The sequence below is a fragment of the Condylura cristata genome, unplaced genomic scaffold, assembly GCF_000260355.1.
Source record: "Condylura cristata isolate star-nosed mole 26May11 unplaced genomic scaffold, ConCri1.0 scaffold00008, whole genome shotgun sequence".
Taxonomy (NCBI): domain Eukaryota; kingdom Metazoa; phylum Chordata; class Mammalia; order Eulipotyphla; family Talpidae; genus Condylura; species Condylura cristata.
In genome coordinates, this window is record NW_004567109.1 from 56,945,622 (window position 1) to 56,961,250 (window position 15,629).

General features: G+C 42.0%; 1 protein-coding gene across 1 annotated transcript in view; it reads left to right on the plus strand.

Annotated features, from left to right (window-relative positions):
- DOCK2 (dedicator of cytokinesis 2) overlaps window positions 1-15,629 on the plus strand; it is a 394,233-nt gene that overhangs the window by 318,121 nt on the left and 60,483 nt on the right. Inside the window, exons 33-35 of the mRNA XM_004679543.2 lie at window positions 1,568-1,646; window positions 11,568-11,668; window positions 11,771-11,829. Of these exons, the coding sequence (XP_004679600.1) occupies window positions 1,568-1,646; window positions 11,568-11,668; window positions 11,771-11,829 (239 nt within the window). The remainder of the gene's footprint in view (window positions 1-1,567; window positions 1,647-11,567; window positions 11,669-11,770; window positions 11,830-15,629) is intronic.

Sequence of the window (15,629 nt, forward strand, 5' to 3'; positions counted from 1 at the left end):
AATCAGAGTTGTTTTTCCACCCTCAACAGTTGAAAGAGTGGCATTATCCCTAACTTAAGTGAGAAGTCTACTGAAAGAGGGCCGGGACTAAGCATTGAGGGTTGGAGATAGATGCTTGAGATGTTTATTAGTCACACAAGTGGGGATATAGAGTAGAGAACTGGAATACATGCTGGGACTCAAGGAGATGCCAAGAATGAAGATAAAAATCAGGAAATCAAAGTTACACAGATTGGAGAGTAGAAGAGGTCATGGGGGGACTCTGGATTCAAGGAACATACAGTCTACTAGAGGAAACAAGCATCATTGAGTCACACAAATAAATCATCTTAGACTGGAACACCTAATGGGAAAAGAAATTGCAATGAGTGTCCTTCTGAGGGACACAGACATATAGCAGCCCCAATTCTAAAGACATAAAAAGGGAGAGGGACATTCTATACAAAAGAGGAACATGGCTCTGTACTCAAAACAAAACCAGAAATGAGTAATAGTAAGAAATGAGTCTGGAAAATAAAACTAATTAATGATGGGGGACATTGATGGTCAAGAAAAGGAGTTTGGATTTGTCCTGTGAGCAGTGGAAAGGCATTAAGGTATGATTGAAGCCTCAAGAGGAAAGGTTGAGGCTGAAAGGGCAAGAGATGCAAAGTTACAGAGAGGCAAGTAGGAATTAGAGGAAGCGATATGCTGGAAGACATTTGAGGAGACCTGCAATTCAACAAAAATTACCAAAATGTTATATATGCATAATTAAATGTGATCAGTATTACTGCTTTGAGAAGAAGATTGGAGAAGAGGTTAATGCAGAGTGTACAAGGTGCACATTGAAGAACCATCACTGTAACAGATACAGCTGAGAAACAACATAAAGGTCCATCAATAAGAGACTGATGAAATAAACTATAATAATGTCCATGCAAGGGAACACTCTCCAGTTATTAAAAGGGGTGATGTATCTCTGCATTCATTGGCATGAAAGCATAACACGATTTATTGTTGAAGAAAAAAGTCACACTGTAAGGCAGTATTTACATTAACCCCATTTATCAAAATAACTTTAAAATATATTTGTGCATGTTCACGGCTATGTTATGTGTATATATAATGTGTGTATTGTATATGTGTATATATTTGTGTATATATATATATATATATATATATATATATATATACATATACGTGTGTGTGTGTTTAGGGAGATCTTTTTTGTTATGTTTATCAATGTGTCAATGACGATTTTCTCTGATAGCAGGAGTTGGTGGTACCTTGTTTGTTTATTTATTTGGGGCAAAGCAATTTCTCTTTCTTGGTGTCATAAATCACTTGCCTTAACTTTATGGTAGTTAAAACAAAAGACAATGCAAATTTCCTAAATAGGTAAACTAAGCAGCAGTTCTTAGAAGGCAAATATGGCCCTAGCTGAACAGTGAGAGCAGGTGTTAATCTGGTTCAGTGGACACCTGAACCTGGAGCCTTGGATACCTCTCTGAGGAAATTTAGGCCTGGATTATGGGGAGGGAAGTCTGAGGAAATGTGCTCTGTTGATCCTTCTCCCGTCTTCCAGGGTCTTCCTGAGAGCTATCAACAAGTTTGCAGAAATCATGAACCAGAAGTTCCTAGAACACATGAACTTTGAGTTTCAGGTGAGTAAGAGGCACCAGAGGTACCCTTAGGTTCCCTGACAGCACTGCCTGATTTCTTGGACTAATTGCTCCATTGCAACCCCCTGCCCCCCAAAATCACATATAAGATATACCAAGAACTTCCACAAAAGAGTATTGATAGATTAGGCAGTACTCAGAGTTTGGGATCAGACCCTATTAATAATCATAAACTGAGTGGCATCTGCAAATAAGACTGTATAATACATTTCTTGTTGAAAAGATGACTTGCATTCATTCATTATCAGAGTGGCTGCTACCTTTTAAAAATGTTATATTTTCTTACTTTTCAACTGATGGGAGCCTAGAAATAAAGTTCTCTAGAACAGCTCATTGATTTCCTGATTTCTCCAGAAGTCACATTTAGTGCTCAGCAAGACCTGGGGTCTCTGTGAGACTTGTAGATCTCAAAACATGTCCCTGTAACAAACAGACTACAACACACTCCCCAGGCTCAGGAAATATTGTTACCTTTGTCTGGAAAAAGTGAAGGAAAACTCCTCCAAAGGGAATCCCTTCTCCAAGGAAAACCTAGATCCCAAATATCTCTTGTGTTGCAAGCTTTGGGAGTAGCCAGTGAGCTGCAGCAATGGCATTTTCTACCCAGTCATCTGGGGCCGTCAGATCCTATCTAGTCTTTGGCTTCTAACCAGCTGAGCAACCTCAGGCAAAGCCTAAACTGCCCCCATGCCTTAGCTGAATCATCTATAAAATGCTCATAGCACCTACCCAATCTACCTCACAGGATTCATTCTGAACTGGAGTATGCCAAGGCAAATTCACTCATAAGGACCCACCGTTTTCTCCAAATTCTTCATCCTTAAAGATGCCTCCCCTGACTGAACTCTTTCTGAGGGTCCCCCATGGCCTCAGGTCATTAAATTACCACTCAGCCTGTTGCAGTTTCTTCATAATACTAAATGTTACCTGAAATTATTTGTCTCTTACACTCACACACCTACAGAACATAAACTTTATGAGCACAAAAACCTTGAATTCACAGAAACTCTGCTCTCCATGCCTGGTACATATGTCTCTGGGGAGGTGTGACTTGGGCTGAGACCTGGTAGGCATACCCTGCTGGAGAATACCAGCCTATATTTGGTGAACATTATCTTTGAACAAGATCCTCTCACTTAATTCAAATCAGACATCTGAACTCCAACGATGACAATAGGAGGAACTGTAACTGCCATTATCTGATACATGCAGCTCTTACAAGAAACAGTTTGTGGGCATATCTCTCTTTCTGAGTCCTTCCAACTTCCCTGCAAAGACTCATGTCATGTGTTTAGCTGTAGTCACACTGTGTGTCAGAGGAGAGTTGGGAGGGTAGCTCAATGGTGGCTAACCTGACAAACACAGACCACCTCGGCAGGGAGCTGTCTGCCTGACAGAATCCTGAAGAGAGCTAAAAACCTTTGACATGTGAACGAAACATGTTGGTTTGGCTGTTTGAGTCAAAAGTGTGGGAACCCCTTTCAAATGTAATCCAGTTATGGAGATTCTCCTAACAACTGTGTTCAAGGATGTTTGTAAGCTTGGAATGACATACTGAGGACCACAGGCATGACAGGTGTGGGCTATAAAACTGCTGGCCAATTTATTCATCTCTTCCCATGGGCACAGGCAATTACAGCCTCAGACCTGCTTTCCACATTCTAGCTCTCCTTGGTGGTCTTAGGCAGAAGGAGTACAGTGCAATAGAAGTTTAACTCCAGTCCTTCATGCCATTGTGAGAGGTTTTATTCCTGTCTTCCTGAAAAAAAAGTCTGCACTTGAGAGATGCCCAGAAAAATAGTGTTCATTCACAAAGTCTGAGTTTATGAGCTATGTGATACTAGGAAAATTACTTTACCTCTCTGAGCTTCAGTTTCCTCAACATTATACTAGAACACCGATAATTTCTTCACTGGATAGCTGTGAGGTTTAAGTTAATTAATTTCTGTAAAGCATATAGAACAATGCCGGGGACATGGTAGCTAGTTAATAAATATTAACTCTTTATAATTATCATTTTGATGATGAGGAGGGTGACCCTAAATGTGTCAGACTTGGGAACTCAAATTTCAGCCCTCCATAGATAGGACAGTCTGATCAATATGATATTGCCTATGACTATCACCCCCCACAGGATTCTGTAAAAAGGAAAAGTAGTCAATTTTATAAAATAAATCTCTTTTTCTAAGGAAACTTCCATAGATGCATATTGAAAAGTAGTCAAAAACAAGCTCATTTTTCAACCTTATCTTTATTCTCCCACCTGCCCCTCACCCAGTGTGAGAATGGATTTGTTCTCTGTACCCTGCCTGGAACATGCCTTGTTTCCTTCTTATGGTTTCATTAATTATGCATTTAATATCAGCAGGGACAGCATCCATCACTAAGTGCTGCTGGCCTTGGCAGCTGCTGTCCAGAGGAGGGGCAGATGCAATGAGATTATCCTTAATATCTTTTCCGGAACTGTGGTTTTATGATTCAAAGGGCAGAAAGCGAGGATCTCTGTGGGAGCTACTCTGTAGGTGACAAGACCTGAGAATTACAGAAATGACGTTTTCTGCTTGGGGCTAAAATAATTTGTATTCCCAAGCCCTATTCAGGATTCTGGACGTTGGTCTTCATACCATTTGTATGAAAGGTTTTGAATTCAACTCAGCTTGTTTAGTAACAATTCTCATGGGTCGAGGCTATTACAATGCATTGCAAGAAATACAGAAGCAAAGCAGAACTGCCTTGCCTTCAAAGACCATGGAGTCCCAAAAAAAAAGGCTACAAATGCATAGTCTATCATCTAAGCTTTAAATGTAACTAACCACTGTTAGTATCAACTTAGGGCTATGATCCTTAGCATAATAACCCTGTTAGATTGGGATATACCCATTTTTACAGGTAAAAGAACTGAACTTTATAGAAGTGGTAGACTGTTCTGTTAAAAGTCATCCAACTGCTAAGTGGGGTTGCTGGGACTCAAAACCCAGACCTATCTACAAAGCCTGCACTTTCCATTCTTCTGAACTGTCTCTTAGAAACAAGGTTCCTTTAAATCTAAGAAACAGCTCTATTTAGCTCCAGAAATGCTGTCTGCCTTTGCTAGTTCTTGCCAGCATTGGGATAAAGTGCTCTGTCATTATCTGATAGAGGACTAGACTCTCCATACTGAAAACTCTTGATTGGCCCAGGAATCCTAAGTTATACTTAGATATGCTCTTTGACCCCAGGAAAATTTTTCTGACTGTGTGTTTAGAGAGCTGTCTAATTACTACTCAGATTGTTCTCTTCTGGGAAAGTTGATGGGTTCCTCATTTGGTCTTTTGGCCTTGGCCTTGAGTCATTTCTGGATCAGTTTTGGGCACTAGTTCATCTTGGGGTCATTTTTAAGCTACTCTTAAGAGCCTGTGAAATAAGAAGCTTCCAGAATATTCTCAGCCACTAGTGAAAGTAAGCTTGGTCTTTGTAATAGGAAATATGGCAGAAAGGGTGAGAGAGGGAGCAGACTTAGAGGGAGCAGGAAGATGGTGATGTGCATAGGGGCAGCTTCTTCAACGCTGCCTGCCTCAGCTCAAGGATCCCAAACAACCTGTGGCTAGATTTCTATGCTGAGTCCATAGCTGGAACCTTATGCTCCCAAAATCAACAGTTTCACAAGAATGTCTGGCTACCATGCCTCTGCTCCTCAAGGGAGAGCACACTCTTTGCTTGTGCAACAATACCAGATGCATGGAGTAGGGGAAGGTTTTTTTTTGTTTTTTTTTTTTTCGTTTGGAATTTGGAGTGAATAATAATTCAAGGGCATTGAGAATGAGGGGATGAAAAATCCTTGATCTCCCTGCTGTAAAGACTATAAATTATCAGCTGAACCAGTAAGAACCTTAACCAATAACAAAAGAAAAAGAAAAGTGATTTTAGCAGAAGAGCAGAGTAGTTACAGAACATAAGTTCTGGAGAGAGATGAGTCTGGGTTCAAATGGCACCTTTCCCTTTGCAGCTGTGTGACATAAGCAAATTATTTAATTTCTCTGGGCCTCATTTCCTGCTTTCTAAAGTGGGGAGACAAATAATAGGAATCTTGTAGTTTCTCAGTAAGACTTAATAAGAATATGGTAGGCAGTGCTGGGTTCCTGTAATAAACTCATCCAACAGGCATTTCCTGAGCACACGCTGTGTTCGACACAACACTGAATACTGGATATGCAGCAGTGAATACAAAGATGAGAGTCTTTATTTATTGTTTGAAGATTTATTTATGCATACAGAGCTGGGGTACAGGCCAGAAGTGCAGGAGTGGTGAGAGGATTCACCAGAGACAGAGTGGAAAGCAGAACAGGCAGATTGACAAAGTATACTGCTGAGGGGAGCAGCAGGTAGGACAGAAGTCTGCTGGGCCATGTGGGTCACCGTGGCGGGGATCTAACTACGCTGATGCAGCCATGGCTAGCTTTGTAGCACTGTGCTCTAACCAGCTGCGCCACGAGGGAGGTTTCACAAAAACGAGAGTCTTATCTCCCTGATGCTTCCATATGGTAGGAGAAACAAAATAAACCAGTTCTGCTTGAGGTATGTCATAAAACCCTGTAAACAGGGCATAATGAGTGAATAATGGGCAGATCTACTTTAGTCTGGCAAGTTGGGATGGCTTCCCAGGAAGTAGTTTTTGTTTAACTCTGCACAGTAAGACTAAGCAGTTTACTAGGCAGCAATTTCTCTTTAGTCACTGTAACTACCCCCTTTCCATACTATTATCCTCATTTTCCAGATGAGGAAACTGAGGTAGAAGCAAGGCAACTCACCTATGAGAATGGAGCTGGTAATTGGAACTAGAATCCAGGAAGGCAACCTGACAGTATCTATGAAAATAAAAAACACACACAATAAACAAATGGCAGCAAAATCTGCACAGTGTGTCCTAACCATTCCAGACTCTAGGAATGTCTACTACATTATAATCCCTCATGCATAAAGATGTATAAACAAGAATTTTGATTACAGCACTGCTGCTGGAGAAAAGAGTAGTTAGAGTCAAGCTAAATGCCTATAAATAGGGAATTGGTTAAAATTAAAGTGCATCCTTATAGCAGAACACCCTGCAACAATAAAAGGGAACAAGGCGGATCTGTATATGCTAATATGGAAACATCTGTAAGATATATTGATGAGAGAAGAAAAGCAAAGTACAACACATTATTTTAAAAAAGATGTTTGCACATACATTTGTTTACACTTTAAAAATTTTGGAAAGATATCCAGAAAATCATTAACTGCATCATCTTCTGAGGAATTAGACTAGGATCCAAGGAAAGATAGAAAATAACTTTTTATTATTTAATCTTTTCTACCACTTAACTTTATTTTCACTGTGTGTGTACTGCATTTATAGTTTTTTGAGAGTTAACTTAAAAGTAACTAAATCTTAGTTATACCCACTAGCCTATGGCTTGGAGTTCTTACTTAATCAATCTGGACCTCACTGCTTACTCTATAAAGTAAAGGAGTTGGACCAGATAATATTTAAGATTATTTTAGCTCTGACCTCCCAATCAGAAATCACCCACTCTTTTCCCCAGGGAAAGGTCCTGTTTGTTTTCCTAGTGCTCATGTGACTTCAATGAGTCAATTAAACTGGGCACTTAGTTAAATGACACCAGACATCATGGGGAAGGAAATTTAAAAAAAATCTGGGGCCTTTTGAAACAACTAGGGAATATGGGAATAGATATTTTCTGGAGCTCAGTTATATTCAAGCCGTTATATAGCGCATGACATTAGGAACAGACCAAGATTGGACCCTTGGTACATGTGGAATTCACAGAGAAGATAGGACATGCAAATCCTCTGTAAACAGTGCCACCAGCAACAGCACCAGTCCATTGGGCATTTGGCACCAACAAACCTGTGGTGGATGCTTTTGTGGTTTTTTCATCTAGTACTTGATGAAACTCTCCTTCATGGTGGTTACCATTATTTTTGCCATTTTACAGGTAAGGTAAGTAAGGCTAAACTAGGTCAAGTAACCTTGCTACTGAGCGATAGAATACACCCTGGCCAGCAAGATGCTGATTCTTGTGTTCTCAACCACTAATAAACACAGGAAATGAGGGAACACAGGTCAGGTGCAGAATAGCGGACCCACTAAGTGTTATTTAAATTAGGAAGGGGGTTCCTCCTTGGTGGCGCAAAGGGTTAAAACACTACAAAGGTAGGTGTAGCCGGCTTTAGCACAAGTTCAATCCCAGGCCAGGAAAGTGACCCACATGGCACAGCAGACCTCTCCTGTCTCTCCTGTGCTCCCCTCATTGATCTGCCTGTTCTGCTTCCCACTTTGTCTCTGGTGAATCCCCTCACCTCCCTGGCTCCTCTGGCCTGCACCCCAGTTCTGTATGCATAAGTAAGTAAATCTTTAAAAAGTAAATAAGTACATTAGGAAGGGCTGATCAGGTTTCAGGAAGGAAGTGATTTGAACTGACTTTAATAGACGAACAGGACTGAGATATTACAGGAGTGTGAATCACTGCGAGCAAATAGGAAGAGGCCAAGACACTTCTGCTGTATCTACAGTCTTAGCATAGGAGGATAGCACCCCCAGAGTAGGGAGTTTACTGAAAAAGGAAACACTAGAAGCTGAATGAGACCTGAAAAGCCATGTCAATGCATTTGGTCCTAATTCTTCAGGAGCAAGAGTCAAAGAAGGGTGAGGGCAGAGGCATGAAGAGGGCCCAGCTGCATCTAGGTGTAGCCACTGCTCACCTCTTAGGGCATGGCACATAGCCACTGACCTTAGGCAGAACCCAGCAAGGTCTGTGCAGGATACATAGAGCTAGTTCTGATTCACTTAAGAAAAAAAGGAGGACACTCAATGTAGGTAGTATCTGATGGTCCATGACAACCTTCAAGAAAGGGTATCAAACTAATATCAAATCCAACTCCTAAGTACATACTCAAAGGAACTGAAAACATATGGTCACAGAAAAATTTTTTCTGTAAAAGTTCAAGTAAAATTATTCAAAATAGCCCAAAAGCCGCAACAACTCTAATGTTCATTAGTAGCTGAATGGATAACCAAAATGTGTATATCCATGTGATAGAATATTACTCAGCAGTAAAAATAAATGAATTCCTGATACATGAAATAAGATGAAAGGAGCCAGAGAGAAGAGTCACATGTTATATGATTTCATCCCTGTGAAATGTTAGAATTAGGCAGGTCCACAGGGACAGAAAATAAATGAGTGGTTATCAGGGGGTGGGGGATGAAAATGTTCTAAAATTAGATAGTGGTGATGATTGTACTATCTTATAAAATATGAAAAATGTTGAATGAGAACTAAGTAGATATAATGACATATGAATTATATCTCAATTAAAAAAAGAAAATCAGAACTGAGATGAGAGAAAACAAATATAGCAGGACAAATTCAAGTACAATAGAGAATAACAAGAGATTTGGCTTGATTGGACATGCCTATATGTTCTCAAAATGTGTTTGGGGAACATTTCTGGGATTATTCTAAAAAATATAGCCTTATTTTTCCATACATCTATTTCCTTTTGTACCCTGATCTTAAGAAAGCAACCCCACCCACCCAGGTTGGGAATTCATCACCTTAAAAATCACCCAATTTGGGCCCTCCCTGGTGGCGCAGCAGGTTAAAGCACTGCATTGAGAAGCCAAAGCCACTTCCGCTTAAGTCAATTCCCGCCTGCCCCAGAGGTAACCACATGGCGTGGCAGAACTCTCCTGACCCACCTGCTGCTCCCCTCAGCAGTGTACTTTGTAGATCTGCCTGTTCGGCTCCCCACTCCATCACTGGTGAAGCCTCTCACTGCCCTGAGCCTCTGGCCTGTACCCCAGTTCTGTATGTACAAATAAATAAATCTTTAAAAAAAATCACCCAATTTATGTCCTCTGACAGGACTTTCCTTTTCATTGCCTTATTGTTTCATTTCCTGGTCTTCCATGGAAGGAGGTATGAGGTCTGGCCCCAGTAGCACATTTTCAGAAGCTGCCTGTCACTGGTCCTCCAGAGGAAGACAGTCTGGGTGGCTTGGAGACCCCAGCAGATATATTTGGAGAAAGGAGTATGATATAGAATGAAACGATTAGAGTCTGATCCCAAAGTTATGGTGAACCTTGACAGCACTTTGAAGAATGGAATGATAGGATGAAACTTGTTTTTCAAAGATCCTTCTTGTCTCTGTGTAGAAAGCTGAATTTCCAGGGGTCCCTCATTCACCTCGGGATTAAGGTAGACCTTTTGGACCTCAGGAGATAGCATTTCAAGAAAAGGGAAAATGTATTCCTCCAACAGAATATGAGTTACACAAGAGCAGGGACTGTGGTTGGGAGTTACTGCCCAGTATTTGGCAATGTTTGCTCAGTCAAAAACCGACTGAAGCATGTGGAAGAACCCTGAACATCAATCAGAAAGCCTGAGTTCATATCCCAGCTCAGTAATAAGCTGAGTAACTTCACAGTCTCCTCATATATAAAATGGGACCAAGAATAACAATTAAGATTTAAGTGCTGAAATGAGGGCTTTATGGCAATTGCCTGGCCCATGATAAAAAGTAGAGGGCTTGTTTTCTACTTTCTGAACTTGAAGCCATGTGCCCACATGACAGTAATCTTTGGGGTAGCAACAATGACATTATGAGGGTCAGGCTGCCTCTTTCTTACTTTTGACTGTCTGAAATCTTCACTAAACTGCTTTGAGTTAAGATAAGGAAACTTTATCTCCCTGGGTCCAAAAGATATATATTAGTGACAAGGTGAGATGAGATACATGTTAGTTCCAAGAAGCCCCCAGAAAGTCAACGGTCCACACACACAGAGTTAAGGATAAAATGCCAGGTGACTTCATTAGCTAATGTTACCTTTCTTCTTGCTATTCAGTGCTTTGAGGGGATTAGGTGTGCATGGGCTGTGTCTAGTTAAGCTGTCTCCCATCTGCACTTTGCTAGCTCTTGGCATCTAGTAACAATTGTTCATGAGCACCCAAGGAGCCAGGTTGTACTATTTGCTTTGGTGCCAAAGAAATCACTGGTACCTTATTGTTGTACCAAAAAGAACAGCAATAAGGTTAGCAGGTTCACTTGAACTCTTGCTGAATTCATGCCCTCTGAAAATCTCATGTCATCTTTTCTGCAGCCGTCTGTTGCAGTTTCTGAAGCACTCCACGTGCTGAGCCCTTCACAGGCCAGTAGAGTGGGTTCTACTGTCAGTCCTGTATATTTAATACCAACAGTTAAAATAAATGTGAAAACAACAAGCATTGCAATCACCCCAGTGCTTGAAACACAGAATCTGGGCCCCATCTCCCAGTCTGATCAAGTAATCTAGGACGAGGCCAGAAAATTTGCTTTTCTGACAGGTTCTCGTGTGATACTGACACTGCTGTCCAGAGACAGCACTCTGAAACCACTAAACTAAGAGGAAAGAGAAAGCAAAATATTCTAAGACAGAATGGGCTGCAGGCTGTTCCTCTGAGCTGTTGAGTAAACTAGGGAAGACTTTCAAAGAGGCTGAGAGCCCTTGAAATAGCTTCATCCACTCTAATTCTAGGGCAAAGGAACCAGCTCACCAGGACACCCAGCTGGGGCAAGTTATTTATCTTTCAAAAAACAAAATGAAGCACATAAAAAAAAAAAAAGATCCTAAACTCCTCCTTATCCAAATCCTGTTGCCAGAGAGGGGACATGGTCAGCGCCTGGAGAAATTGAACCATTGTCCTAACTTGGCTGGGATTTCATTACAGAGTCAGTGCCAGTTAGAAAATTGCAGTGCATGGAATTAAACTGGTTCTGCCTCTGTCTTCTGCCATCTTCATAAATTATTCACCTTACCCAGCATTTAATATGCGTTCCCACTTCAGACCTCTCCATGACTGCTCTCTGCTCTTTCATTTACAGCTGTGGAACAACTATTTTCATCTGGCAGTGGCTTTTATCACTCAGGATTCTCTGCAGCTGGAGCAGTTTTCGCATGCCAAATACAACAAAATCCTGAATAAGTAGGTTGCATGTTTGGATCTCCTGAAAGGGGTGGGGTGGGAGGGCTTTGTGAGATGCTCTGAGATGGTGCCTGAAGCAGAGTTGTTGTTTGTTCCTCCTAGGTACGGGGACATGAGACGGCTAATTGGCTTCTCCATCCGTGATATGTGGTACAAGCTTGGTGAGTAGGCACACACGGCCAGACAGACACATCTGCACACACCAAGCTCCTTCTTGAAGACCATCTGTTAAAGGGCCACAGGGGTTTCAGCAGTGGGAGCCTGAAATAACAGTTTATTGCTGTGCGCACCCTGGGTCTTTAATAACTGCCTGATGAGAGAGGGTGCCGGTGCCCGCTCCCACCTCCCACCCCCCCAAACAGCTGTGGATCTGCTTCTTCCTGATGCCCCTAAGGGGTTAAGCAGCAATTTGGAATTTATAGGGACTGCTGTGCACATCCTCACTTGTCACCAACATGCTTGCTGTGATTGGGCCTTCCTGCATCCTGCCGTTTGCATGATGCTGTGCACCACAGAAGGCCTGCCAGCCTCATGGGGATGAGCTGGTTCTGTGGAAGGTGAGGGTTCTCTGTAACACAAATTGAGCTTGCAGGTGACTCCAGAAGCTGTCCTTACCTCTATGAACTAAAGGGGTTGTGTGTGAGCTGAATTGGTACCCATGGGATGAAGGAAGCAGGCACGGAATCCGTGTCTGAACTAAGTCAAGCCTGCGCTAAGGAGGCCTTATTAAATCTTCACATCACTCCCTGAAAGATGGAGAAATGTTTCCCCTACTTATATTGATCAGGATACTCAGAAGAGGAAAATAGTTTGCTTGAGATCTAACAGCTGCAATTCTCAGAACTTGATTTTGATTCCAGAAGGATTGGAGCCACATAATTTGCCCAAGGCCTGACACCTATCCCATCAATCTATGCTGAAAGGCTAGATGGATGGATGGACATGTGGGGAGTGGATGGATGGTGGTTGGATGGACAGATGGATGTTTGGATAGTAATGAGTGATGAGGTGCTTTTTACCTTTGGTTTCTGTATGCCCTCCTTGACTGTCTCCTGCCCACTTGCTCTGCCCAGGGCCTGGCATGCTGAACCCTTTTCAGTAGCGACACTTGCAGTAATAGGTTTTACCTGATTCACCTATGCATCCCAGACCTCTTAATGTCCTTCAGTTCCCCTCTGATTCCTGGAGTTTCTTCCCCTTTCCAGCAAGGTTCATCCCATTGCAGGGGAAGCACAATAGCAGATCTATCAATCTGAGTTCTGTGCCTGTTGACAGAACTGGACTCAGGCCAAGAGCACATCATACTGGCAACAGGAAGCCTGCAGATTGATTCATTAAATCAAACAGATGGGGACAGGGAAGGAAGGAATTAGGGGGAACCAGACCCAGAGCAGACTACCACACTTTTGCCTTGGGCCCTGTCCTGTCATTTATAACCCCCAAGCCTAAAACATGGGGACTTAGAAACCCTGAGCATAAGCTGGGGGAATGGTCCTATCCTCTGAGGTACTTAATGAAGGTCAAAGAACAAATCTGGGGAGAGTGAGGACATGGCGGCCATATCCATGTTGGCATTTCTATCATTTTCACCTTTGCTCTGTCAAAATGGAACATAATTTTCCTATTCTGGCTCTTTAGTCATCAGGTCGAGGAGGCATATTCAATTCACAGCAATCCCATAAAGCTTGTTAACATTTGGTGTTGGATAATTCTTTATTGTGGGAGCTGCATGATGCATTTTAGGATATTTAGAATATCCTTCATACCACCTACTAGATGCCAGTGTCACCCTCCCTATTGTTACAACCTAAAAAGTCTGCAGACATCACCAAGTGTCCCAAGGTGGGGGAAAAGAGGAAAAGTGTCCCTATTTAACAAACACTATCCTAAAGAAATGCCATCTCTGTCCTGGTTTGGTAGACAAGCATGACCTTCTCAGTCTATCATTTTTGCCTCTACCTTGAATAAGGACAGCGATAGAAGACATAGTTTGTCTCATTTACCATTCTCCTGCAGTAGGGGAAAACAGAAGAGCAAGTGCAAGGGCAGACCTCCAAGTCAGGAGTGGGGAGTGACTGGCATGGGCCTGGAACAAAATGCAGCAGATGTTCTGGGCTAGAAGGGCTGGTCACTGTTCCTCTGTGTGTGACAGCTGTCCTGCTGGATGGAAGGCCAACATTGTCACTTCCTCCAGTTTTTGAAAGAAGCTAGGCATAGGGTTTCAAGTGGCATTTTTGCATTTATACATCATACTGATAACCAATTGAAAGTTTTTAAAACATTGGATACATCCACTGAAAGATGGAGCATCCTTTGCTTTAAAAGAAGAAAGGCTAGACAGAGCCGTGGTGAGCCTTCTTTCCCAGATCCCATGGCCAGAATTGCAAAACAAGGATCTGTGCTTTGTCGCTCATTCTTCCACACAGGCTGTTCTTTGCTGAATGTCCTTCCTTGCCATTGTTTTGCACACAGAAGATTTTATTTAGATACAGATTATGTTTTGGCAGGCATTCCTGTGCTCCCAATTATGCTGATGAATGAAAAGATGTTACCAAATATTCCACCTGCTTAGAAATACAGCACATCAGAGCTGGAAGGGCGCTTTACAGATCATATTATCCAACATTTTTCAAACTTTGTTAGCCAAGGACCAGTAAGGGGGGAAAAAAAATACCTCATTTCCAATATATAAATTGGATGAGAATCAAGCAGTTCTAACTGATGTCATGTGGTGGACCCAGAAATCCAGAGCCCATGATGGTATGTTCCTAAGGACTCCTCATAGGTCCCTGAGGGTTTTCTGCAGACAAATTCTGAGGCACTTCAGAGAACAGTTTGAAACTACAGGCCTGGTCCAACCCACTACTTTACCATTGAAACTGAGTCCCAGAGACCAAAGAGGCATACACAAGGTTATATAATGGATTAGTGATAGAATCAGGAGAAACTTCTGGCCTGAATGTTTGTCTTGAAGCATCACAAACTCCTTGACATTGACAAATAACCTGTAGGATAGATCAATGCCATTAAAAAATACACCTATCAGGATTTTTGAGGTTGCTAGAAAGAGAAGCTGACTGTGTGTCTGAACCAAAGTAGGTATTTCTGGTAAGGACAAGGAGAAACCTGGCTACAGAGAAGAGCCAGAGCATTTCTGGGTTCCAGGGCAGATGGCACAACCTTGCCTTCAGGATGTTCCATTCTTTTGTCACTCTGCTAAAGCTCCACTCTCCAAGAGGTGCCATTCTTGGCCTTTCTTGATCGCCTTTCTAGCAATGCTCCCACTACGGCCATCCATTGAAGAAGACAGTTTTCAAAAGTAAAATCCAGACTGATGTTACTGGAAAGAATTATGGAGAGATCAAAAAAAAAAAAAAGTCACAGATCTCTACTGCAGAAAACAAGAATTAAGGGGTGTGTTTTAAAATTTGGCTACCTCCCTCCCCCACTTCTTGTTCTGGCTGCCAAGGGAGAGGAAAACGAAAGTATATCAGCCTGAAAAGGTTTTTTGTTACCTCCTAGTTACATGGACACTGTCACCTTATCTGTCTCCCTTAGGGATAAGAGAATAGAAGGATAAAGGAGAATGAACGGATGGTTCCCTATCACCACCCCATCCTGCCTTCTAACAGATGCTAGCATTAACACGCCTCCTCCCAGCATGCTAATGAGGTTAACTTACTAATCCAAACTTGGACTAAGCAGTGTGCACACTAGAGACCAATGCTGTGAGAAGACTACATTGGGTAATGATAGGTTTTAAAGTGCAATTGACAGACTGTCCAAGATGCGGACAACTTAGAAGATATCTGCAGATACAGCTGAATGCCCATGCAGTAGCCATTTATTCCTTCTTCCAGGCTGAGTGGATTCTAAAGCCTCTTTATATATATAATGGCTTGTAGTAGGTGATGGTCATGAGGCCCAACTCTGTCCAAGGAGAGTGAACAGAAATAAATAT